The following is a 27,190-nucleotide window of genomic DNA, read 5'->3' as shown; positions in this document are numbered from 1 at the left end:
TGACACTTCCGCAATCTCAGGGGAGGGCTGAGAAGTTTGCAGATTGGAAAGAAATCTTTGCCACACCTTCCCCAGCGCTGCTGTAATTGCTGCCTCTAGAGGGCGCCAAACTCTCATCTTCTCTGTGACACCCTGATTTTATTCTGTCATACATTTTTATTCTTGGAGAATTGTTTTTACACGTATTCAATGAAATATGATCATAACCGTTTACTACTCCCCCTCCTCCCAACACCTCCCAATATAATGGTTTCACTTTTAGTTTGATACCTAAGTACACTTAGTGCTGGCCAGATGTGGATGATAATAGGATCTTCGACTGAAACATGGGAAGCCTACCAGTGGCTGCACCTTCAGAGAATGCTTCTCCTCTTAAACCAACCTAGGAGTTGTGTGTGTGTGTGTGTGTGTGTGTGTGTGTGTGTATGTGTGTGTGTGTGTGTATGAGAGAGAGAGAGAGAGAGAGAGAGAGAGAGAGAGAGAGAGAGAGAGAAGAGAGAGAGAAGGAGGAAGAGGAGAAAGAGAAAGAGAAGGAGAAGAAAAGAGAGAGAATAATCTAGCACATCAACATTCTTCCCTGCTTGGTGTTTCCTAACCCCAGTTTTGTGGTCTTGACTTTCAGGGTTCACAAGCAGGAGTGTCCCCCACATTGGGTAAGTATAGTGAGGAGGTGAGAATTGTTTGAAGACGTACATTCCTTTTCAGACATTCACCTGGCAGCAGGAAGCGTGACCGAGGAAGCAGTAGTTAACACCAGGGAGCTGGGACTTGTGCTTATTTCCTCTCAACACTTGGCAGCCGCCACAGTGATGGTGGCCCGTGTCGGTTTGTTGCTGTTGAGGGACATTCCCTACCATGCTTCACTGACCATTTTCTGAACCAGAAGTCAGAAATGCAAACAGCTGGGGGATTCAGGAAGGCAGTGTGAATAGATGGTCAGATAAGAGCTGACTGGGAAGCCCAGCGGTCTGCTCAGTTTAGCTAAATGCTGTCTTTTGGGAGCAAGAACCCAATATTTCAGGGCTGTAGGCTCTTTTCTTTCTTCTTTTTGAGGCAGGGTCTCTCTGTCTTTCTGTGCTTTCAAATTTGCTATTCTTTGGTGTGTACTTCCCCGGGCTGAGACTACAATCACATGCCATCATCCCTGGCTTGCAGGTAAAAATTTTTTTTAGAGGTAGGATCTAGCCGCACACTTTTGTGTGACTTCTGCTGGTATGCACCACTTATTGCAGTGGTGTTTGCACTGGGAAACAAGGAGACCATGTCTGAGCCAACGCGGGTGTGTGCTGAGGGAGGGCTTGAGGTGTCCTCCCTTTCCCTCTTCTCAGGCTTGCTGTTGCATCATTGGTGGGCTTGGGGACTCTGTTGTCCCCTAACCTCCCCCCCCCAACGAGGCTTTGCAACTTGCCTCACAATTAGGATAGAAGCTCCAGGCATGGGAGCAAAGTGGATTTGGTGAGTAAAAGAATCAAGGAGAAGTTCTGAGACTTTCCAGACTCCATTTGTTGAAATGATGGGCATCTCACGGCTTCCTGTTACTGCTGTTCAGTTCTCTCTGAGCTTGGGGGTCTCCATACCTGGCTCATTGTGCATTTCCAACTGTGTACCTCCTCCGTTTCAGCTGAGCTTATTTGAGAGTCTCCTAGTTTAGCATGACCTTCGGGGCAGAAAAATAAGGTTTGAACTTTGATACTGACTAATCTTTGGACGGAAAGAAAACTAGGCAAACACTTGGAGATATATTTATTCATTTACATAGGAACACAAACAAACAAAAACACAACCCCGAAGCTGAGAGTGCTGATGCATCAACTGTCATCCTCATACTCAGAAGTCTGAAGTTAAGGGGTTGTAGAGCATTTGGGACCAGTTTGGATTACATAGCTAGTACCAAGCTAGACACAGCTATGTGGCAAGTCCCTGCCTCACAAAGCCGAAGGGGAAAGCAAACAGGGAAGAGAAAAAAACCCACATCAAAGGATTGAGTATTAAACAAAGGCCTGCATACAACAATATTTATTTGGTGGGTATTCTCAGTCTGATCACTGGTCCCCCTCCTGCTCTACTTTCTCTCTAGAAAAGGTAGCTCACAGAGTTGTGTGTAACATGGAATGTAGAGACAGGTGGGCAAGCATAACTGAGGATTCCCTGGAGCTGAGAGGGAGTCCTGAGCCTGGGCACAGTGGTGCACTCCTTTAATCCCAGCACTCAGGAGGCACAGGCAGTTGGATCTCTGTGAGTTCAAGACCAGCCTGGTTTACAAAGCACGTCCAAGACAGGCAGGCCCACACAGAGAAACCTTGTCTAGAAAAACCAAAAAAAGAATGAGGAAAAAAAAAAAGAAAGAAAGAATAAAAAAGAAAAAGAGAAGGATGCGTGAATCCCTTCTAACTAGGAACGAAGGGCCTTCACCAGGAACACTTGTGTTTCTAGGCTACTAAGTGAAGGAAGGTCTCAGTTGTCAGATCACCGTAGGGCTCTGTCTTTGAAACAATGCAAGAGAAATGGTTGTTAATCGACCTGGTAAAGCTGAAAGTATGGGAGTGGAATGGGGCAGCAGCAAAGGGATTCATGCATTCATTGTGCCCTGCGGACCTCTTGGTGCAGGGGCTGAGCTGAGTGTGGGTCCAGATGACTGAGGCTCAGTGGCTAAATGCAAGTGAGGCAACACCCTTGGAGCCAACCAAGAGCCAGGTCTTGGCTGCTACTGAATCCTTTCTGAGAAAATAAAGTATCCATACCCAAAGGGTTCCTTACATCTTCATGATGTCAGCTAATCATGATCGAAAGTGCTGCCACTCATTATTTCTCCTTGTTGAAGTCTGGCCTTCAGCTGAATATGCTTAGAAACATACAGTTTGGATTGGACATGCCTGGAAATAGGCTGGACACTAATGCATTTTACTATATGAATCTGCCTAGACTCCTTGAATAAAATCCTCATCATCTGTGTTGAAGGAGGACATTGCTTTGAAGTAACTTCCATGCTCTCCTTACCTGCTACAGCTAATAAAACCTTTTTTCATTTTTATGTCTTGGCTGCCCTTGTTTTGGCTTTGTGCTCATTCTGATGTGAACACTTGTGTTTGGTTACAAGAACAGCAACATCTGGAGACAAAGGAAAGGACTTTAAGCTGTGTGGAGAGAATCTGACATGACATTGATAATGCGGAAGTCCTGTGCAGTCACCATGCCCTGGGTATGCATGATGACAAACTCTCTTTGACCCTGTCTACAGGATTGTGGGATAAGTGGGTCTAGGTAAAATACTTTGTCTTTTTTTTTCCCTTTTAATCCAAAATGCATTTGTTGGGATAGCTCCCCACTCATCTTGAGTCAGAGTGCTTTTAATGTGCTTCTTCCTAAATAACCAGTCTCTTCTAAGTCTTGCTTTTTCCTCCTGTAGACTGGCACAGGGCAGTGGAATAATCAAAACACGAGTGTTTTGTGTTCAGTGTCCTATTGCTGTGAAGAGACACCATGGCCACAGCCACTCTTATAAAAGAAAACATCTAATCAGAGCTTGTTTACAGCATTAGAGATTTAGTGCACTATCATACGGTGGGAAGCATGGTCTCACACAGGCTGGAGAAGCAGCTAAGGATTCTACACCTGCATCCACAGGCAGCAGGCAGAGAAAGTAACAGAGTTTTGAAACCTCAAAGCCCACACCAGTGACAAACTTCCTCCAAGAAGGCCAGGCCTCCTAATCCTTCTCAAGTAATGCCACTCACCGATGACGAAGCGGTCAAATATATGAGCCTATGGAGGCCATCCTTATTCACGCCACCATAGCTACTGTCCCATGCATGGCTAAAGAGTGTGGGGAAGTATAACATCCTTGGCATTTCACATTCACGAAGTAGGAGTTGGGACTTTTATGGAGGAGGATGAAGGAGCTCCTTCGTGGGGGTCATGTTCTCATAGGCAGGCCTTTGCCACTGGGAGGGCCTTTATCCTTGTAATCCTGTATATTGAACCAGGGCCTCACATAGTCTACGTGGGGGCTCTGTCACTAGGGTATATAACTAGCCCTTTCAAAAACTACTTAGAGACATAGTCTCACTGTGTTACTCACTCTAGCTTCTGGCTTCAGCTTCCTTAATTGTTGGGATTACAGGCCTGTGCCCCTCCACTTAGCGCATTTTGTGTTCCATGTGTGTTTCCTAGTGTAAGTTCATTTGAAAGCCAGAGGACAGTGCTGGGTGTCATTCCTCAGTCACAACCCTTACTCATTTTCTCCACTTCTCTAGGGCAAGCCCCTCTTCCCCCTCCACACCCCCTCTAAGACAGGATCTCTCACTGGCCTGGAGCTTACCACATAGCCTAGGCTAGCTGCCATGTGCAAGGCACTGGTAGCTGTCCTTGCTGCCTTTAGAGGGAGCCAAACTCACAGCCTTCTTAGTGACAGACATCTGGGTATCCGACCCAGTCTCTTGGACTGTCCCTTCTAAGAGCTGCAGAAGGGGAGAAAATAACTCCGACCACGATATTCTTTCATTCTTTTCTAGTCCCAGAAGTGAAATTTTGATTTTTTAAAAAAGGATTCATGAGGAACGTAAGTGGTGGTGTCCCTCAGCTTGGGTCAGCAGAGTGAGCTGGTTATCTGTATTTGAGGACATAAAAAAGAATCTTTTTTTCTCAAGGCATTCACCTGGCAGCAGGAAGAATGACAGGGGCTGCAGTAGTTAACACCGGGGAGCCAGGACTTGTGCTTATTTCCTCTCAATGCTTGGCAGCCGCCACAGTGATGGTGGCCCGTGTCGGTTTGTTGCTGTTGAAGGACGTTTCCCACTATGCTTCACTGACCATTTTCTGAACCAGAAGTCAGAAATGCAAACAGCTGGAGGAGTCAGGGAGGCAGTGTGAATAATGGCGGTCAGATAAGAGCTGACTGGGAAGCCCAGCGGTCTGCTCTGTTTAGCTAAATGCTGTCACCTGGGGTTAGGAGCCCAATATGCTGAGGCTTGAGTTTCAGCCTGCCCCTCCACTCCTCCCTCCTTCTGTCTCTTCCTCACCACCCTCCCCAGGTCTTGCTGTGTAGCCCAGGCTAGCCTGAAATAGTTGGACTCCTCTTTCCTTGTGTGAATGCCTGGACTAGTGGTGTGCACTGCCACTTTGAGCTAGGCTCTTCTCTTCAGTAGAAGTTGCACATTCAGATTTTAATACAGAATGTTTTTTGAGCAACAGATTGATTTTTTTCCTCAAAAATATTGAGAAAAATTAAATAGTTTTCATTAATGAATACAAATGTATTCCTTGCCCATGTTTTCAATACTAAAGTAATTAAATCCTGTCCCCATTCTTGTTATGAGGCCCAGGATGGCCTTGAACCTATTAGGTATATTTTTGCTCACCCTTCAGAGTGCTAGTGTTACAGAATGAGCCAACAAGCTCAACTTTATAAACATGGATGCGTTTTTCTCGCCCAGACTGTCTGTCTGTCTGTCTCTTTCTCTGTCTCTGTCTCCCTGTTTCTCTCTAAAACACACACACACACACACACACACACACACACACACACACACACACACACACACACACACTCACAACACCTTCCATTTGCTAGCCTCCGTAAAAACAATCTGCCAAGCTCAGGATAGCCCCAGAACATCTCCGTGTGTATCTTATAAGACCAGGCATGCCTTCCACATCACTGCTACTGCCTTGAGAAAGCCACGTAAATTTAACAATATATTGTGTATTTTAAAATCTTTCCAAAATGTCTTAATGGTATGTAGGAACAGGCTTTTGTTGAGAATGTGTGTGCATCTATTCCATCTCTGGGTTCAAAATCACAAGGCATTGGGCACACCGGGAATATTTATACTAAGTAAACAGGCAGGCAGTAGAGTTGGCCCCCTTCACTCTGGACCAGTTGTTCTTTACCAAGACCGTGGCCCTTTAAAAGCAGCATCACTGAAACATGACATGAAAACCTGCACACACTGAGTGTAGGCAGCTGGATGAATGTGAACATCTCAGTACCCCCAACAAAACCACTATGACGATGAAGGCAATAAACATCCATCTATCGCCTACAACAGTTTCCTCACCCACTTTAAAAAAAAAAAATCAAGTCTCTGTGTGCAGGAAAGGGCACAGATATGCAATATGAGATACACTATCTTAGTTTTTCAGTGAACAGTGTAATATTAGTAACTGTAGGTAGTGTTTACAGAGGATTTATCCAGTTTTTTTTCCTCTTACATAATTGAAACTCTATACGCATTGTATAACAACTATTCTTTCCTATGTTCACCCTCTAGCAACTACCATTGTGCTCTCTGCTTCAATAAATTAGAATATTATGGATGTTTCATTTCTAGGACAGGTTTATTTCACTTAGCACATGTCTTGCAGGTTCATCCACCATTGTCACATATAGCAGACTTTTTTTTTTTTTTTGATAGGGTCTTACCATGTAGCTCTGGCTGGCCTGGAACTTGTTATATAGACCATGCTTAGGAATAGTGAGTGATTTGGCCAATGTCACATATTTAGTGTAGGTGGTAGAGCCCATGATGCCAAGGCTTGGGCTTGATTCTCTAAGCATCCCTCCAAAGTTAGGCATGTGGAAAGACCAAGAGCATTGGTATAGGAAACAGACATCTCAGTTCAAGCCTAGTCCAACAGGGGTTGCTTAGAGTGTATATTATAAACAAGTTCAGAAGCCATAGAGTTACCCCCAAGAGACCGAATAGCTCAGAAGCTCTACTGATTCACAAAGTCAGTAGAGCCACAGTGTTCTGCAGCTGTGATCTGGGGAGTTTGTCTGGGCCTGTCTCCTGCTGGCTACTACCATCACTTCCCTACTCCTCATGAGAGTGCTGAAGGATGCTAAGATGTCTGCTTCCTTGAAGGGCATCTCAGAAGTAATCTAGGCTGTTATCCCTGGGGACAGTTCTCTATTATGAGCTTCTGTGACCAAGTGAAATAGGTCAAGAGGAACACTGGAAATAAACCCAGGGGCTGGCAGGGCAGATTTAAGTGAAATGATCTTTATTTAAGATCACTCTAGAGTTGCATAGTTGTCTCCTCCCGCAATCCCTGAGCCTCTCTTGTGAAATGCGGCTCCATATCTAAGCCTATTAATGAGGTGAAAGAGCCTAAGCTCGCCCTGACAGGGTACCACACTCTCAACTTACGTGACTGCGAGAGGAGCTGGCTCTAGTATGGTCAGATACAGCTTTTGAGATGGTTTGCTTTGGTTTCTTTTTCTTTCCTTTCCTTTCTTTCTTTTTTTGTTTTGTTTTGTTTTTGATTTTTCGAGACAGAGTTTCTCTGTGTGACTGGACTTTCCTTGTAGACCAAGCTCTTTTCTTTCTACTAAAGGCGTCATGGATCTGCTCTTTCTTTAATGAACTCTGGTGAATTGAGTTGACTTTTTAAGAAGAGGCAGCCCTCATGGCTTCCTGAAGGAGGCCTGCACTCCCGTGAAAGCGCTTTGGCTCATTTACTGACCATCTTCTTCCTGACTTTATCCATAGCTGCCCACATCCTCTTCTCTTTCCTCCCAGCCCACGAAAAGAGTACAAAAGGCCACTTGGTACATGTAGTTTCCTCCATTTTATTTGTAGTTAACCAATACACAGAGAACCGTTTAGTGCAGACCAATGTTCTTCGAGGTAGGGTTTTTTTATTTTTATTTTTATTTTTATTTATTAAGACACAGGAAAAGAGTTTTTAGGGGAAAGTGTGCCCAGAGTACTTTCTGGGGTCATCTCCTTCCTAAAAGTGAGCCTGGATCCTTCCACTACTTTAGATGAACAACATTGTTGGGCATTATCTTCTGGCATTAAACCTAATGGAGCTGTGAGAAGCCCAGAAATACCACGGTGCCAGTGGGGTTAGCTGGGGAGAGGACGGGTGGGGCTTCGCTCTCTGGACATGGTTTATGACTATGAAGGCAAAGCTGTGACATTAGAGGAGTTGGAGCAGAACGGTCTACACGTCTGAAAAGCCAGTTAGATCTTTCACTTAGAGGAAAATCATGAAAACAGCCACAAGCAAAGCCAGAACACCAAAGAGGTTAAGCAAAGTTTCAAAGGAATATGTGGATTCTTGTACGATTCGAGTTTTGGTGACTTTCAGTGCTCGGTCCCACTGGGTCAAGATGGCCTTTCTGGCTCCTTCCCATTTTCCTGGACCAGTCAGGCGGAAATGGTAAGGTGAGCAGGGGCCGAAGAAGATGGTCAGAGCCAGGCGCGGGTCAGTCAGGAGCATGGCCCACAGATCCGGCTTTGCGTTGATAGAGGTCAGGAGGTCATCTATGTATGTTATATAATCTGATTGCAGAGCCTTGCAGTAGCACAAGCCGAACCTTTCCAGCAGGAAGAACGGGAAGAGGAGGGGGCGACAGTCACAATGATAGCAACCCCAGAACAAGTAAACACAATCTTTGTCCAAAGCAAACACTGACACAAGATTGGAATGGCCTGGTGTATTCTTCCATTATACCCATGGGCATCAAAAATGCTCTCTTTCTATTTCTCTTGTTGCTTCTTTGAGACAGGGTTTCAGGCTGTAGCCCAGGCTGGCCTCCTACTCATTGCAATCTTCCCGCCCTAGCCTCCCTCCTGTTGTGATGACAGTCACGAGTCACCACACTTGGCTTTTTTCTTTCTTAAAACTCAATTGTTTCTTCACTTGTATAATATGATGAGCCACAAAAACCCACAGAGTGAGAGTCTCATGCTGCCAATATTAGTCCTTACAGCCATTGTGGGACTTTTGTGGTAAGTAGAGTCTACATTATCCAGTGGTTTATATTGTTTATCTATTATACCAGAGTCCTATAATGAGACAAGACCATATTCTAGATTGAGAATAAAGAGAAGAAATCAGGGCTAGAGAGATGGAAGGCTCAGCAGTTGAGAGTTCTTACTGCTCTTGTGGAGGACCCAAGGTTGGCTATCAGTCCACATATGGAAGCTCATAACTGCCTGTGACTCCAGTTCCAAGGGATCTGATGCCCTCTTGTGGCCTCTGAAGGCTTCTGCATGCAGGAGAAGCAGGCAGGCGCCTAATCACACACCCATCCCCTTATAGAGAAGAAACATCTATAATGCTTTTATTAATTTGGACCTTAACTCTTAGACAAAGCTAGATGGGTGTTTGAAATGCAAGATGCTATGAATGAGGAAAGTAAGTTATTAAAATGGAGCAACTAAAAAAAAAAAGTTGAATTCTTTCTCCTAGACTTGCCAGAGTTTTACTATGTATCTCAGCCTAGCCTCAGACTTGAAGCAATCCTCCTGCCTCAGTCTCTCCATCACTGGGATTATAGGTGTGCGCCAATAAATCTGGCTACTATCTTAGTGTGTGTGTACATGCTGTTCATGTTCATATGGACGTGGCTGCATTTGTATATGAAGGTGCATATGTGATGCGTGCACAAGTGTGCAGAGGCAAGAGGAGAGCCTGGGGTGTTGTTTCCCAGCCCCTTCCCCCTTTTTTTGAAAACAAAGTATCTCATTGTCCTGGTAATTACCAAACAGGCTAGGCTGGCCAGCCAGTGAGCCCTAGGAATCTTCCTTCCCAATACTGTGGTTACAAGCATCTGCCAGCACAGATGGTTTTCCTAGTGCATTCTGGGGACTGATGTCAGACCTTTCTGCTGGAAATGCAAATACTTTACGAACTCAGTTATCTCCTTAGATAGTATTTTGAAATGCTTCCCTCTTAAAAAAAAAAACAACAACCACATAACCCTTAAGTTTTTTAAGTGAAGATTTGCTTGTCAGACAGTGGAGCCAATGTTTTTGCTTTTCTAGAGCCATAATGGATCATAGCCATTTCTTTGTTTCTTCTTTGTTTCCCATGTTCCTTCCCTTCCCTTTGTCCCTTTACTTGGCATGAAGAGTGGAGCACAAGCAGCACCCCCACCCCCTGCATCCCCGAAGCTGGAAATGCCATTACAGGGCCTCTATGTCTACTTCAGGACATCTCCGTGGTAACGCAAAAGCAGCCACTGGCAGTGCACAACCAGTGAGCACGGCTGCATTGTACCAAAACCACAGCCACAGTGAACACACACTGCAAAATCCTTATCTTCAACAACTATTTGAAAATGAAAAAGAAAAACCAGGTCAGTGGGTCTGTCCCACAGGGCCAAGTCGACTGACTCTTGCTTTAGAGAAACAATAAAGCCAGTTGAGTGAACAGACGCTCCCGGGAAGCACACACTGTGTCTGCTGATTGTGGGTAAGGTGTAGGGTAATGCACCTGGTTTGTGAGGGTTCCTTACATCAGGTCTAGATCCCAAACCCCTCCTGATGCTGGGAGGAACTTAAAAATGCCTCAGTATAACCCTTTGCCTCCTCTCTCCTACATAGGCTTCCTTAAGTTCCCCCCCCCCCCCCCCAGTCTCAGACGCCTCTCTTTGCAGTGTAAAGCTCATCTCCACTTTGCTGTTTCACCAATTTCACTGTCATTCATAAACAACGCCCATCCGTTCACTCACCCACTATGCTTGTTTTTCTTCCTTTCATTAACTTCTTCCATCATGACACTCGGTGGTGGTAATGTAGTCGCACCTAGAAAATAAACACATGACAGTGCAATCTAACTTTAGCTCTCAGTTTGGACTGATGGTTATGGTTGCTTTCCCATTGTTTATCTTTCATCTTTCTGGTACCCAGATATTTATGGGTCCTGCTGCAAAAGTGTCAGCTGCCTGAGCTGACTGGTGGTGTGTTCCTGGCATCAATGCTGCTGACTGACACGATGCAAGATGAATATTTGGCCATCTCACTAATTACTTAATGTGACAGAACCTCACAGCTGGTTTGATAAAATGATGTTATTTAATGGACCGAACTTCTCACTTTTATTGAACCAGTTGCTTTAATCAAAATAATAGGGAGGCACATGCCTTTTAAAGCCCTGATTCATCATTTGGCTGTGATGACATAAGTCACTATGCCAGAATACATAATGTTTTTCTCTCTGTTGCCTTGGCTGTCCTGGAACTGACTCTGCAGACCAGGCTGGTGTTGAACTCACGGAGCTCCTCCTGCCTCTGCCTCCCAAGTGCCACCACCACTGGGCTGCCAGAATACTTTTTATTGAATAAGTTACATTTTTAATTTCCAGTATTAAGGTTCACAAGGACAAATGACAGCTTAATAAACGTGCCCAGCTATTTCTCACACAGTTACCTTTTAAGACCTGAACAACCCATCGGGCTTGAGTTTCTCCTGTGGGTATCATGGAGCCCAGGGGTTTGATGAGGCCAATCACAGCCAGAGTTGGTTTTGGCAGATGTGCGGGGAAGATGTACTTGTACAGCGATGCCTGGCCAGCCTCAACTCTCACTATAGATTCGTCAAGGAAGGGGAACGCAAAGGTGTATCCAGTGGAGAAGACGATGATGTCAATAGGCTCTTCCTTTTCGGTGTTGTTGAATATGACAGAGGTTTCCTTCACCTCTTTGATGCCCGGCTTGATCAGCACTTTCCCAGTGATGATGCGGCCTGGGAGCTCGTCATTTAGCACGGGCTCTCTCAGCTGAACCCTAAACAAAAGACGTGAGCAGAGAGGTCAGCATTGGAGCCAGCACTTTCTTTACTCTTCTCCTGGCTGGACTCAAGCTGCCGCTCTCCGAAGGGGGATGAGTGATACCCAAGGCTTATCAAATGTGTTTACCCCTCCTAGAGTCTGAAAGCTGAGAAGGCAGCTAGAGCCGTGTGCAGCCTTTCTTTCTCTTGCTGATTTTCTGCATTCCGGCATGGCTGTCCTTCTAGGGACAGCAGACTGTTGAAGGACAACAAAGGAAGCTGGGAAGCTCATATCTGGCAAGATCTTCTGATCCTCTGTTTAGTTCCCCCTTGCCCCCAGAGAACAGTTGTGTAAGTAAATCACCTTGTGTCTCAAAGAAACACAAACAGCATTATCTTTTCCTGGTATACCTTTTTCTCAGCAGAGAAAAAACACTTTTCTGAGTTGCTTTTGTATGAGTTCAACATGTTTATAGACTGTGGGGAATTCACAGAAAGAGATGGTATGGTAAAATTGAAACATCATGGCATAGGAGGGAGTAAGCTTGGTTTACTTTATACCATGAGTATTCAACAGAGCTTGGGCAAGTCCAATGATGCTTAGGGGCTTTCTTCCATTCATCTGAAAAAGTACAGATACTAACATTTTGGTAGAATGAAAAGGCATACAAAAAAGTTGTGTGTGTGTGTGTGTGTGTGTGTGTGTGTGTGTGTGTGTAAAAATCAGTCCTGTAGAGAACTCTAATACAATTGTCTAAACTGACATTTGCTTCTTGCTAATGGGATAAGCTGTAGGTTTTAACTGAAGATTAGACTGAAATCAAGGTGGTCACAAAGGCAAGAAGGCACAGTCACCAGAGGGACACTCACTGAAGGAATGAAACAATGCAAGTGTGTTGCTTTTGTCAACAGTCGTAGACAAATGATCATCTTCTGTTTGCTGGATCTGAGGCCCATTCCCTTACTAAAGGAGCGAGGGCAAGTAAGTGGCCCAAGAAAGTTCCTGTCTTAGTTCTCCCACACTAATAGAATAGAGTACTACTTACCTGAAAGCGCTGTTGGCAAGGTGAAATACAGAAGCCTGTCTCCTGAACACTTGCTAGTTAGCTCATAGTTGGGTGTGAATTTGCATGAAGTCTTCTTAACAGTCAGCCTTCTCGCTGCTATTGTCTTGTTTGTATGTGCTATTGGAAAGGTTAAGATTGATACCTTTGTCAGATAGATTACATTTACCTGTCTTCTGGAGCCACACCGTAGTTCACATGGTTGAACCAGCTGTTCATCTTTTTTGATATCAACCAATTCACAATTGGAGTTGGGAGAGAATTTCTGAACATGTTCTGAAATCGTGTCATGAATATCATGTCCCAAGGGTACCCCGAATCAAAGACTCGGCTGATCACCCATGCCCCTCCGGTGGTGCTCAGGAATACCTAGAATCAAGCAAAGAGTTTCAAGAAGTGAAGATTGATAATATGTCTGCTATTTTCAAAATACACATCGGACAAGATAGCCTTGATTCTTCTAGTAGTTTGAATATTCAGAGTATTAAAACACCACAAGATGTATTCTTGAATACTGATTATTTACTGGTCATGAGATAACATAGCAACTTATGTGAGAAGACAACAGACAGTTGGTTTATAATCTTAATGCACTCACAGTAGTCGGCAAGAACAGGGCATGGTGAAAGTTGAGAGTTGTCTACAAAGCTGATATCAATACAAGTGATAGTGTGATGATCAGTAAAACTCACTAAAATATTAATTTGGGTCTTTTCTCCTTCTTTCCTGCTGTCCTTTTCCTCAGCCATATTGGCTGTTTGGCCATTTTCACTTACCAGCTAGCTGATTAAGTTAGTAGTGCTCTGATACCTACACAGTAAGTAAGTATCCGGACAACTGTTTGGAAAGCAAAACAGTTGGCTCCCCAATCTGTTATTCTGCTGACACAGACTGAACAGATTGCTTTCCCCTACCTGAGCAGAGCATGAAAGCCATAGCCAGGGGTGTTATTTTTGTGTCCCTTTATAACATCACAAACTGGTGGCACAGCACCGGGAGGGTGGTAAGGGGCTCTGATGTGAACTATTTACACTGATGTGTCATGCCTCTGTGTCACGATGTAGGATGGCAGACACTAATTCTCCTTTAAATCAAGGGGGGCTTTCTTTATTAATTCAGGAATGACAAGATAGATGTAAAAACATGTTGTTGTTTTATTACAGGAATTTCCAGATAATTGGAGAAAGAGAAACAATACTACCACACGTGGAAATTAAAGTGGTTGGGACCCTCCTAAATTTTCTTTCAGGAGATCCTTTCTTTTTATTCAGGACAATGTCATCAAACTGCTAAGTCTCTTCAAATCAATTGACAATTGTTTTAATGAATGAACTACTCATCAATTCCTTCTTCTAAAATAACAGGAAGGTATCTCAAAGTCACACCCCTCAATTCTCTTTCTTTATACTCTTCATTAATTAATTAACTTTGCATTACTTACCCCCTCCCACCCCCCACCTTCATCACTTATTTATCTGGCATCTGTTTCCCCTGTTACAGTTTCAAGCTCCATGAGAATGGATCCTGATTTTGCTTTTTGGGCCTGGTACAGTGTTTGGCACATGCTAAATAGGGAAAAGTCACTTCCTCCAAATGTAAAATATAAGAGAAAGGTCATTGGAGAAGGAGGGGCACGGTCCAGCAAGGAGGAATTAAAGACAAGGACGTGGAAAGGCCAAAAGCAGTAAGAATTCAAGTGGCAGATTTGAACCAGATTACGAGTGCTCTAGGATGGGAGACTAATGCATCTACAAATTTTAATTTTCTTTCAGACCAGTGGAGTCACTGGGTTTTCACCCGGAGGATGCCATGTGAAGGCAGGTGGGTGCAGGTTAGTTTTTGTTCTCAACTTGACACAACTTAGAGGCCCCCGAGAAGACAGAAACTGAATGGGAGCATTGCCTCAATCAGCTTGGCCTGTGGCCGTGTCTGTGGTAGATTGTCTTCATCAATGATTGATGTGAAAGAAAGGTCCCAGCCCACTGTGGGCAGCAGCAGCATCCCTGGATGGACAGGTGGGCCTGGGATGTGTAAGAAAGCTATTTGAACATGAGCCAGAGAGACAATGAGGAAGCAGCATTCCTCTATGGTTCCTGCCTTGACTTCTCTCACTGATGGACCGTTACCCGGAAACAGAAGCCAAATAATGGTTTCCTCCCTTAACTTGCTTTTGATTGTGTGTTTATCACAGCAACAAAAAAGCAAACTTACACTGTGGCTTTTCAGAGGGTTTGTTTGGTGCTGGTGTGGGGTTTGCATGGTTTGTTAAGAGGGAGAGAGTGGACTGTGGGCAGGGCTGTCAGGGTGACAGGCAGAGTTTCCTAACTCATGAACTTGGAGTCGCTGACTTGGGTTTGAGGATTGGCTGTAACACCAGGCAGTGGCATGACTTTTTGGCTCATTGCTTTTCTCATTCTTTGTCTACTGGTCTGTAAACTGAGCACTGAGCAGTGGCTTGCCTTGGTGATTGAAGTAATGGATCAAGGAGCATCCAGAACAGTATTTGGCAATGAGCAATTCAGATAAGTATTTACTGTTTTTACAGTTTTGTTAGGAGACAAGGAAGCAGGCTCAGCATGAGGTGGCAGAGACCTGGGAGGGCAGTAACTAAAGGAAGAGAAGGGTAAATGAGAGATGTGAGCAAGGAAGAGTTGCCGGGATTGAAGGACCCATGGGATTGAGTGAAGAAAACATGTGTCTTGTAGTTCTGGTTGGATGATAAGAAAAGTGACAAGATTAAGTGTCAGAGAAGTTAGTTTTAAGGATAGGTGGCAGCCGGAGTTTATAGTGAAGTATGTGACACTCAGCAAAAACACTTAGCTAGGCATGATGTGCACACCTATAATTGTAGCTCTTGAGTGACAGGGGAATAGGAGTTCTAGGTCACCATCAGCTGGACTGCAAGTTCCAGGCTAGCCTGAACTTCAGGAGACCATGTCTCAAAACAACCCAAAAGTCCTTCATAAATCTGTTGTTAGCTACGTCTGGTGGCATAAAGCTATAGCTCTAGCACTCAGGAGGATTACTACAATTTCAATACCAGCCTTAGCTACATATTGAATTTTAGGCCAGCTACAGTGTCATAGTAAGTCCATGTCCCAGAACAAAACGAAACAAAACAACAACAACAACAACAACAACAAAACCACACACAAAACCCCGTGTGCTTTCTGTTGCATTTTTATCATAATGTCAAACACTGGCGGAGACGTACATGTTAAGATGGAAGTCTCGTTAGGTAAGGTCAAATGTGGTACCTTATTTGCTAAGTGGCTGGCCTCCACTGCAATGTCTGTGCCAGAATTTCCCATTCCGACCACAAGGACTCGCTTGTCCTTAAATATGTCCGGATGTTTATACTGTCGGCTGTGGAAGTACTGGCCTTTAAAAGTTTGTATACCTAGAGAGAAAACAAACCCACATAGAGAACTTATAAAAATCAGTGAATGAAGTATAAATATCCTCCGCCTGATAACACCTCAAAAGATGATTTAGGCTTCTTTATTAATAATAGCATACTCTAGTTTGAGAAAACCTAAAATACGAATGTACAACTTCACAAAACGTTATCTGCCAGTTATTTCCTTAGTCATTTTATGTAATTATAAACAAAGTGAGTTAATTATCTCATTAGACAGATGTCTCATTTTACTTACTAAATGATTAACGACTAAGCTGAAATACCATGACGGAAGACACACTACACAAGAGTGTAAGGCGTTATTACCACGTCCGGGTTGATGGATGCCAACGGGAAGGCAATGTTCTAGTTGCCAAGTGATTATTTATGTTGTGTGGCTTTTTGTAAACAGGAGCAAAAGCATAGAACTGAATCACTCATTTTATTCATCAGACTTTCTGGGGGACCCTGGCTGTGTGCCAGGTGTTGTGCCAGATGAGATAGAGGAAGAAGAGGGAACCCCAACTGAAGAACTGCCTCAGTTGAATTGGCCTGTGGTGCCCATTCACAAAGGTTCATATTAAGTGAAGATGCTGCCAGTCCACAGCCCAGGCTCAGTTTGCTGAGTCAGAGTTGGTTTGAAGCAAAAAGGTGTGGGTGTGTGTGCGCATGCGCGTGCGCATGTGCGTGCGTGCGTGCGTGCGTGCGTTCGTGTGTGTGTGTGAGACATCAGGGTCACATCTCCTGGACTCACTAGATATCTCAGGCAGTTGGTGCCAAATCCGATCGAGATGTCAAATGCCACCAGAAAGCTTTTGAAAAAGCCTCCCAAGGCTGCGTTGCACAATTAGAAATAATTCGTGCTCAACGGAGAGCCTTTGTAGAACAGTGATAAGACATCTAGGGTCTCAGATAAGTAACCGTGATTGTCGGATGTGGTTGTCTTAGGCCAGGCGGCTCTGTAGTTCACAATGAACCATTCAAACTCTAGTATGAATCCTGGTCAAAACTTTACCACAATTAAGATCATTTAATATTTGGCACAGATCTTTACCAAGTTCAAGTATGAACTCAGTTCAGGAACTCCATATAGTTCAGAGACCTTTCTAGAAAGGACAACTGGAAAACTCCAAAACAGACAGTAGAGTCGTCTCTAGATCCATATGTTACCCTGGAATATCTCTGACTCAGGCTGTTTGGGTTACAATTGGACAAAAGTGAGAGACCATGTGAGTCTCCTATGGATCCATTCCCTCCCCTCTTACCTCACAGGAAGGCAGAATAAGAATTTACAGTAGGCAAATATAGGTGTGTTGCTAAATGCCAGAATGTAAGTAATTAAAGAAATAAAACTAGTTTGTTTTTTTGGGGGGGGCAGGGAATGGCATACTTAATGTAATTTTAATAATCATTATTTTTACAAAGACTCTTGGGAATTCCCCCTTCACAATTGCTTTCAGAACCTGTGATAAATAATTTTAATGTCTTCACTGAATTTAAATTTTTGTCATGCTTCACAACCACCCCAAAGTAGGGAGGAGATGGTAGAGCTGGGAGGTCCCCACTTAAAGTCAGAACCAGAGTCTTAGAGCTCAAAGCCTCTTTGACAACCATGGAGACAGGGGTTTGAAATTGGTACTGCCGGAGGAGAATGATATTAAGGGCTGCAGGATCCACGCAGCCCTCTTCACTTGATTTATGATACATGCATTTCTGTAAAGCGATCTGAGTTCCCCAATTTGTTGGGAGCTCCCCAGCCCTAGGGGCTTAGAAAGGCAAAGGAAGAGGCCAAAGGCTATTAGCTGGTGAGCCATGTGGCTTAGTCTATGCTTTCCAGATTTACAGCTCACCCACTTCAAATAGAGCAAAGCGTCTTGTACACCTTCACAGGCTATTCTATGGTGACCTGGTATGGCTTCTGATAAGGTTCCCAGGGTAGACTGTGGTTCCTCCACCAAACTCCACAGAACTCTCTATTCATGCCTTTAATGTGAATTACATGTAGTATTCACTTCTGTGCTCTCAGCACTTAGTGTAATAGATTGTGTACTGAGTACATGGAGTTTTTTTTCCCCTATGCTATGGAGCCTTCTGGGGTCTCAGGGGTAATTCTACACCAGGAGTTCCTTTAGAGAGATTTGAGTGGCTGGCTGGCTTTTCAAGGCTTAGATCTGTAGGCAAGAACTCGGTGTTATATCTCCTAGAGGGCTGATGAGAGTCCATTACTGAAGTGTTCAAGTAGAAGCTTGGAGATTTTTACTTGTTTTAGTGTGTGTGTGTGTGTGTGTGTGTGTGTGTGTGTGTGTGTGTGTACACCTGGGTGACATCACATGTGTGTAGAGGTCAGAGGACAGATCTGTGTGTTGGTTTCCTCTATCTGGGACCTGGGAATTGAACTCAGATCATCAGGCTCTGCAGAAAGCACGGCTTCCTGCTGAGCCATCTTGCTGGCCTAGGCTTGGTTTGCTTAGTAAAGCTTCCTGCATTGGGAAGAGGTCTACTTTGGTTCTTTTCAATGTAGTGATTCTGTTGTAGGGCAGTTTCTGTGTTATACTTATCCTAGTCTGACCTGAGTTGAGTGAGCTCTGGGGTAAATCCTGGTCCAGTGAGAGTGGATGAGTTTAGTATAAGATGAGTTTTGGGGTCACTTTAGGTCAAGTCTCAATGATCTAGAGAAAAAGTTCCTTGTCTTGGCTTTTGAAAGCTTACTGTAGGTGAAATAAATGTTCAAGTCATCAAATTTTTGATTTCCATGAAATTTGGCACAGAGAAACAGGAATTATGGTGGCAAAAGCCAGGTAAGCAAACTGAGACCTCATGATGTCTTAACTTGTACCCTGGGGCTCATTTTCCTTTCTACTGTTGCTCCAGTGCCAGGAAGCTCTCGTTTGCCTACCCTGAGGGAGACGAACATGCATGCAAGAAAGCAAGCAAGCAAGCAGGCAGGCAAGCAGGCAGGCAGACAAGCAAGCAAGCAAGCAGGCACAAGTAAAATTTCTCATTCCATTATCCCAACACTGCTTTTATGCCTTTTAAACACAAACTTGGCAATGAGCAGCACCTGCTGAGGTAAGCAACTTGTGTAAGCGCCCCACATTTCACTAGACTAAATACTGCCTGTCACTTAAGGAGGAGCAGTGAACCTCAATGAAGCATAAACCTGCTTATCCATTATTCTCATCTGCATTTGTAATTTGTTTGAAAGCCCCAAATCCTGCCAGGCTAGGAAAAGTTCTGCTTGGAAACAATTGTTATATCACGATTTTAACTACTTAATGGATCATCCACAAGAATTCATCTTGGGACCAACCAGGTACCAAGGATGGGTCCTTTGAGACAATTCAAGGTAATTCATAGAAAATTCTGTACCTGGAAAGGAATCCAGGGGCAAGTGAGGGTTAGTTAGAAAGCCAGTGCAGACCATGACAGCATCAAAGATGGCTGAGCTTTGCATCTTGTCTTGTCCTTGCATAGTGACCACTTCCCACTGCCCAGAGACATCAAAATCCGGGCGTTTTGTTATACTGCACACTGTGGTCTGAAAAGAATCACAGACATGATTATCGGCCATCAGATTTACCTTAAGGGCTTGCTGCCTGATATACTCAGAAAGGTCTACAGCAGAGAGACTAAGCAAACTTAATGAACAGAGCCCTAGACTCCTGAGCAGGCTACCAAATCAAATGTGATATATTGGCTAGAAGGCTTTTGAGTTTGTAAAAGTAAAAACCAAAGACTGTAAGTGATTTACTCGAATTCTCCCTGGAAACGATAGAACCTTGGGAATAGTCCAGGGTCCACATAATCTATGTCTTGTTTTTATTAAACACACATATGCAAGTGAGCGTGAAGTTTTGATTCTTTGGTTGTGTGCTGAGGAGCATACCTAGATCTTCATGTGTGGCATGCTGGATGAGCACTCTCCCTCTAACCCCCAAATGTTGGTAAAGAAAAATAATACGAGTCAAAACTTAAAAACAAAAATTGCTCACTAACTAAGAGGCACTGCTGTCTTTCAGAGAAGTTGGATTTCTTAAGTCCTTCCCATTGTCCTTACTATTTGGTTTATAATGTACAAAATAGTTCTCGAGCATCTACATTTGTATTAGCAATTCCGTTTGTTCAAAGGCCTCGTTATTCTTACCAGTTCAGTAGTTTATCTCCAGAGCTCAGGGCTATGCTAGAGAGATGTAATAGGAGAGAAATAAAAGGAAGCTTCCTGACTGCTAATTGATGTTCAGATCTTACATTGAAACAAATGCACCGTAGAAGGTTGAACTTGTTTGCATACAGTTTGAGATATTCCAGGAATAGAGAATTTGGCACAAAGTTTGGGTAATCTTCTGGAAAAGGAAAATCTGAGTAACAAGACATCTCCTTGCTGCTGTTAGAAACCACAGACTTGTAAAGACTGGCTCTTCCTTCTTCAACATGTTCCTGTAAAGACAGTGCGCACTCATGAGCATACATGCATGTCCATATGCACAAGGAATGTTAACGTTTTTGAAATGTCAAACATTTGTTGAGCTTAAGGTAATCAAGATAATATATGCTTTTATCCACCACTTTCAAAACAGAATTTGCATTTGGGAAATGATGAACATTGGACCCTAGAGTGTTAACAGCTTGACCCAAATCACTATTTCAGTCATCTCATGGTGCCAAATAAATCTGGGATGAACTGATATTCATGCAGTATCATAGCAAAGTATAGAAACATTGGGCAAAATCCTGGACACAAGCTTGGATAAGGAAGAGTTGCTAGGTACTTTGGCCACCTAAAACAAGACCTGAATGATAATATCAACAGACCTACTAGTGCATGTAGAGGAATTTTACTCTAGCAACATGGCAGCTCTGGGTCCATGTGATCTGGCTGGACTACAGAGATGCCCTTAGTATGCATCTTTAGTTTATAGAAGGAAAAAGCCATGTTTGAACGTGACATTGAATTGAGGGCAGACAAAGTGATGAATCAGAGAAAGACTTGACACAATGAGTCAGAGATATGCTCAACTCTCATGAAAACTGGACAGGAAAGAGAAACTACTTAAGAGCTGCTGAGGGACTTTGGATCCTTCCCCTGCCCCCCCCCCCAACTGGGTTGCCTTGTCCAGCCAGAATAGGGGAAGATGCCATGCCCCTAGTCTTACTGCAACTTGCTATGCCAAGGTGGGTTGATATCCATGGGAGGCCCCCTTTTTTGAGGAGAAAGGGAAGATTGGAGGATGAGGGGGCTAGAGGAAATGAGAGGAAGGGACTGGGAGGAGAGGAGGGAAGGGATGTTAGGACTCTGCTTCAGTCTGCCTACCTGTGATGTCACTGCTTACCTGCCACAGCAGTGTGGCCCAGGGCTATGTAAAAGAATGGACCTTCCACGAGGTCTCTCTCTTATCCCCCCACTCCTTCTCTACCCTTTCTATTCTCTCTCTCTCTCTCTCTCTCTCTCTCTCTCTCTCTCTCTCTCTCTCTCTCTCTCTCTCTCTCCATCCCCTCTCCTCCTTAACTACCCAATTGCCACCTTTCTGCACCCAACACCAGCTGACAACCCCAGTCTGCATGACTGGCTCTTTCTTCTCATTAACCTACAACTAGGACTTTTTTTCACTGGGTGAAATCGCTGTTTCTGCTACTGCTGCTTCTGCTTCTGCTGCTGCCGCCGCCACCGCTGCGGCCGCCACCGCTGCTGCCCATGAAAAACAGTCTGTTTGCCATGTCTCCAGGCTCCTCTGGGATGCCTTCTGAGAATTTCAAATACCTATGCCCACATTCAGGGCTTCTAAGCTTACATACCTCACTAATCAAACTTGGACAGACCCCAAACTAAAGCCTTTTAATTATTGTCAGCAACTGGGTAAAAAATGGAAGGAAGCTCCCCATATTCAGACCTTTTCTTTGCTCTCCCAAAATTTTCACACCATTGTCAACATTGTCTCAAGCCTTTTCTCTTTGCTCTCCCAAGAGTTTCAAATGCACACCTAAAGGGAATTTTCTCCATAACCCACTAACTTTGTCTTCTGCCCACATATATATTCCAGTGTCCTGCCAGACTTCCTACGTCTGGGACATGGTCAAAGCAGCTACCCAGAAGTGCCAGCTGGCCCTGCATTGCCCTTCCCAGCTGCAGATGTTCGCAGACCCTGGACAGCAAATACAACAGCCTGTTCTTCTGGAACCTAGCCAACATTTCAGCCTTTAAAATCCCCTATTGCCACCCTACTGTCAGCAGGAAGTAGTTAATACTATTAAGACTATTACTTTTCCCTTTAATCATTTACAAAAGGCTAAAATGGTGTGCTTCAGTCCCGGGACAAACAGCTCCAGGTCCCCCCAGCACTCCTCGGTCCCTATCTGCTGCAGGACATGGCTGATGTAGTCTGCCCTCTATCTTGAACTTTCAGGGCAGAACTTTTCCTTCCTCTTCACCATATAATTTGGACATTTGTTGCTATTGCTTTTTTTCTATCTCTTTCTTCCCCTTACCTACATTTATATACTTTAACTTACCTAATATAAACCAGTCCAATGTTCTTCATTTTTAATTATAAGAAAAGGTAGGAATGTTAGGACTCTGCTTCAGTCCACCTACCTATGATGTCACTGCTAACTTGCCATGGGGGTGTGGCCCTGTCCAGGCCCATATAAAAGAACAGACCCTCCACAAGATCTCTCTCTTACTCCCTCTCTCTACTCCTTCTCTACCCTTTCTATTCCCCCCTCTCTCTCTACCCCCCTTTCCTCTATCTCTCTACTCTCTCTCTACTTACTCCTGTCTCTGTCTGTCTCTGGGGTATCCCTCCCCTCTTTCCTTCTCCCCCATGCTCATTTAATAAATATCATATAACATAATATCTGGAACCTTGTATCTATCATTATCATTATATTATTCTTATATATAAAAAGGTAAGCTTCGATGCCATTGGGATGTAAAGTAAATTAAGATTTTATTCCTTCTCAAGTCTCTGAGGGGCATTGAAGGCCAGATAGTATAGTATTACAATAAAGTTTAGTTGGTTAGGAGATAAGATCTTTTTAGATCAAGATAAAGAAATTAAGTTATTGGAATTGAGATAGGATAGATATTGAATTTCATTCTGAAATTTAGACCCAACAAGACAGGAAAGACCTTTACTTCAAGCTGGACAAATACAAATAGCCAAACCACTATGAATGTAACATTTATAGAACTCATGATTGCCACATGCTTCTCCCTGATGTATGTAGTTTGTTTTATACATATGTAATAAAATAAATGTAATTAAAAATAGATTAATCAGTTAATTAAAAATCATACATAAATGAAAGAAAAAGAAAAAGAGCTGTGCAGGGAGAGAGAGAGGAATTTTTACAGAGGATTTTTGCTTTTGTTTTTAACCAAGAGTTTTTTGCTGGGACAGTTTGACAGAGACAAATTGCAGAGGGAACAAGCTAGACATAGGTGAAGACAGAATGAGCCAGAGAATGGAAAGAAGGAGAAGGAACTAGAAGATTAAAACATACTGCCAGAGGTAGTTTGAGGCCAGGCAGAGCAATTCAGTCAGAAGCCAAGAGAAGCCAGTTTGAATCAGTCAGCTTGGAGAGGAGTTTGGGCCAGAACAGCTGAGTTGAGCCAGCCAGAGAGAGCTCAGAAAGAGCTGAAAAGGCTTGGGAATGGCTCTCATCTCATCCCCTCAACTGAGACAATAAAAACAACATTTGTAGATGCAGTAGGGAGAAATCTCAGGGCGTCTCACCCCAGACAAAGAACTACAGGCAACTGTTGACTGCTGAGAGAGGGAGAGCTAGTTTCTCCCAGGGATGATACAAAATGGCTAGCCACACTAAATGGACTCAAAGGGTTGTGTTTATATACTTACATATTTATATTATATATGTAACAATAATAAAAAGGATACAAATTTGAGAGGGAATGAGGGGGAACTTAGGAGGGTGGAGAAGCAAGAAGGGGAGAAGGGTGTAATTACATTTAGAAAATATAACAACATTATTTGCTTCACTTTGGATAGCAGTTTTTAAACAGAATACTTTGAACCGGTCAGGCTTTACACTCTTCCATTTTGGTTAACATACGTTGTGACCTTTGCTTCTCTGCTTAGAGTGCTAGTTAGCAACACTGAGAAATAGTCTGTATTCACGTTATGCTTGTGTGTTTAGGAAGATCCTTGCTGCTGAAAGTGATCATGGGCACTAAATATAGAGCTGGTCTGATTTACTCCAAACAGTAATGAGCTTCCCTCTGAGCTACAGGAATAAGAACAGTGGCTATAGAAGAGCTGACGTCCTGATGAGTGAGAGCAGCCTGCCCAGAGAGGAAGCTGCGCTGTCAGCAGAAAACGAAGGAAACATTGGGGCATCAACTTATGTAGGGCCCAGAGTCTCTCATGTTTCTCTTGAACTTCAGAACTACATTATTGCTTGCTAATGTAGACAATTTTCAGTAAAGATAAATCACACACATACATACACACACACACACAAATGAGAGACAGAGAGAGATAGAGAGAGAGACAGAGAGAGACAGAGACAGAGAGAGAAAGGGAGAGAGAGGGAGAGAGAATAAAAATTCAGTCTTTACGGACGGAGAGAGACTTTGTGAGGATTTTTATAAAAATAGTCCCCAGTGTTATAGCATCATAATGGCGTGTTTACACATCAGCATGTAATGAGGACCCACTGGAACTAAATGAGCCAAGCTATGCTGTATTTCATGAACTCTTACTGTAAGTCAACAAACAAACAAAACCAGAAGGGTGGGCTGGAGAAGCCCTCTATTTTGCAAAACTTTGAAAATGCTTGTAAAGGCAGAAAGAGAGGTTTCCAGGAAACATTGGAGCCTGTTGTGAAATAATGTATCACAGATGTTAGCCTTAGAGAGAAAGCGCAGCCCTGAGGGTAGAATCCAAGGTGACCTCTGCTCCCTTCTCTCTTTCCTCCTACACATTACTTCCTTTGCATAAACATCAGGGCGTCATTGTTACCTCTTAATGTTATTTGTGGGTTTTGGACCATTCCAGAATTTACCTCAGCTATTCCAAGACCCTTTGGCCCTGTCTCCAGTCAGTCCCCACCCCCAGAGGCATCTACAACCCCTGCATGCCTCTGCTAGCTGCTCTGGCACTCACTATGGGAGTGTATGTCTGCGGAGAATTGATGGGTTCATTTAGTCCTCATGAATAATAGTAATAAAAGAAGAATGAAAGGGATTAAGGGGAGAGAGAGGAGCTTTGGAGAAAGACAAGATAAGGGAATGACTGGGCGGGTTTAGGGTTTCTGGTCCTCTGGTTTTGTAGCTCAGTGGGACCATACTCAGCTGAGGGTTTGCCTTGAACTGTGAAACAGCCTAGAAGTGCATGGCATGCCTTCGCAGTACAGGGGCAAACTACCTAGGTTCACACCTTTGGAACTTTCTTCTCTCAGTCTCAGTTTCCCTCTCTGTATGGAGGAGCAGTGGTGTGCATCCCCCCCATAAGTGAAAATGGTAGCAGCAAGGGGCCTGGAATGGCTCTGCTGAGCTCCTTGTTAAAGTTAACTTCTAGCTGTGACATCAGGAGACTCTGTGGGAGAGCTGCTGGCAACAGAACTGCTGTGGGTCAAAAGTCTTTTCCATCTCATTTTGAGAAACAACTTAAAGTTGGGTGGGTAGCAAGCAGGGATAGGATCTGGAAAGACTTGGGAGAGGAGAAGAATATGACCAAAATATATTTAAATCTACAAATTGTTTCAAATAACAAAAATACAGTGAAGAAGAAAAAAAAAGTCATGGAACTAAATAGGGACTTTACAAAAGGGGAAAATACAAATATCTGATAAACATTCTTTTTAAAATGGTCACCATTCTTGGGCATCAGGGAAAAGGGAAACTAATACAACTTTGAGATTTCATCTTACTTCATTCAAAATGGCTAAGGTTGGTGGCACATGCCTTTAATCCCAGCACTCAATGGGGGCCAGGGGGCAGAGTCTGGTGGATCTCTTGAGTTTGAGGCCAGCTGGGTCTACAGAGGGAGTCCAGGACAGACAGCCAAGGCTACACAGAGGGATTATGACTTGAACGCCCTCCTCCCCAAAATAAAACTAATGGGAAAAAAAAGGCAGGCATGTATATGGGGAAAAGAGAAACACTTACTGATTGTTGATGGCAATGCAAACTCATGCAGAAACTATGAAAATCAGTGTAGAGGTTCCTTAAAAAGCTAGAATAGATTCACCACATTATCTAGCTGTACCACTCCAGGGCGTATAACTAAAGGATTTCAGCATCGATGCCCACTGATGCCCTAGTCACAATAGCCATGAAGTGGAAATGGATTAGGTGTTGATAAACTGATGAATGCAAAAATGAAAATGTGATACATTACATAAAGGAATTCAGTTCTAAAACAAAATTATGGCATTCACAGGTAAGTCGACGGAGATGGAAGCACTTATTCTGAGGTAAGCCAGGCTCAGAAAGATAGATGTCACATTTTTTTCTCTCAGTTTTAGATGTTGGCCTTTAATTTTCAAATAAACGTATTTCATTTGGGAATACCCAGAAAGGCCAACAAATTAGTAAGGGACCATGGTGGTATGGTCTGAGGGGGAGGGGAGGGCAGAGAGAGAGAGAGAGAGAGAGAGAGAGAGAGAGAGAGAGAGAGAGAGAGAGAGAAGAGAGAGAGAGAGAGAGAGAGAGAGAGAGAGAGAGAGAGAGAGAGAGAGAGAGAGAGAGAATACAATGCAGTGGTACGAAGGGCTAAAGGAGAACAATGGATGAGTTAAACTAGGGTGGTGAATGTGTAGAGGTGGAAATACAGGGAGGGACGGATAGCTTAAAAGACCTTTCAAAACCACCATATATAAACCCACTACTGTAAAAGCTTCCTAAAATATGTACATACAGACATATAAAAAGAGTTACCCTATAATGAGGGGACAAGGCCCCTTCTAGAAACCACAGGCTTACAAATAAAAAGCCCAGTGCCAGAAGTGGATCATTACTTTTGAAGGTTTTTTTTTTTCCCATTGTGGACAGACAGATCCACAAACATTACAGTACTTCCATTGCCAGGACAATGGGTTCCCCTCCAGAAATTGACCATAAAACCATCTTTCTGAAAACACCACATACCTGAGTCACAGAACATGGAAAAATCAAACTGGTATTGATCTAGATTCTTCATCCCTACCGGCTAGCTTTCACAGTGCTAGAAGGTACTATGCATGCTACTGGAGGAGAAAAGTAATCA

The 27,190-nt window shown here is 43.6% G+C and overlaps 1 protein-coding gene across 5 annotated transcripts in view; it reads right to left on the bottom strand.

The window, feature by feature from the left end:
- Nucleotides 1-7,550: 7,550 nt before the first annotated feature.
- FMO1 (flavin containing dimethylaniline monoxygenase 1) overlaps nt 7,551-27,190 on the bottom strand; it is a 31,398-nt gene continuing 11,758 nt past the window's right edge. For all 5 annotated transcript variants that reach the window (XM_084788924.1, XM_084788925.1, XM_084788923.1 and 2 more), the window contains 7 exons: nt 20,214-20,402; nt 19,335-19,503; nt 15,823-15,965; nt 12,735-12,934; nt 11,163-11,518; nt 10,466-10,538; nt 7,551-8,323 (listed from right to left, as the gene is read on the bottom strand). In XM_084788924.1, coding sequence (XP_084645050.1) covers nt 7,981-8,323; nt 10,466-10,538; nt 11,163-11,518; nt 12,735-12,934; nt 15,823-15,965; nt 19,335-19,503; nt 20,214-20,402 — 1,473 coding nt within the window. In that variant the 3' untranslated portion in view covers nt 7,551-7,980. The remainder of the gene's footprint in view (nt 8,324-10,465; nt 10,539-11,162; nt 11,519-12,734; nt 12,935-15,822; nt 15,966-19,334; nt 19,504-20,213; nt 20,403-27,190) is intronic.

The sequence above is a fragment of the Acomys minous genome, assembly GCF_964271855.1.
Source record: "Acomys minous genome assembly, chromosome: 1".
NCBI classification, from domain to species: Eukaryota; Metazoa; Chordata; class Mammalia; order Rodentia; family Muridae; genus Acomys; species Acomys minous.
The sequence above is the reverse complement of the archived record's forward strand: the minus strand, read 5'-3'. Positions and strand labels throughout refer to the sequence as shown.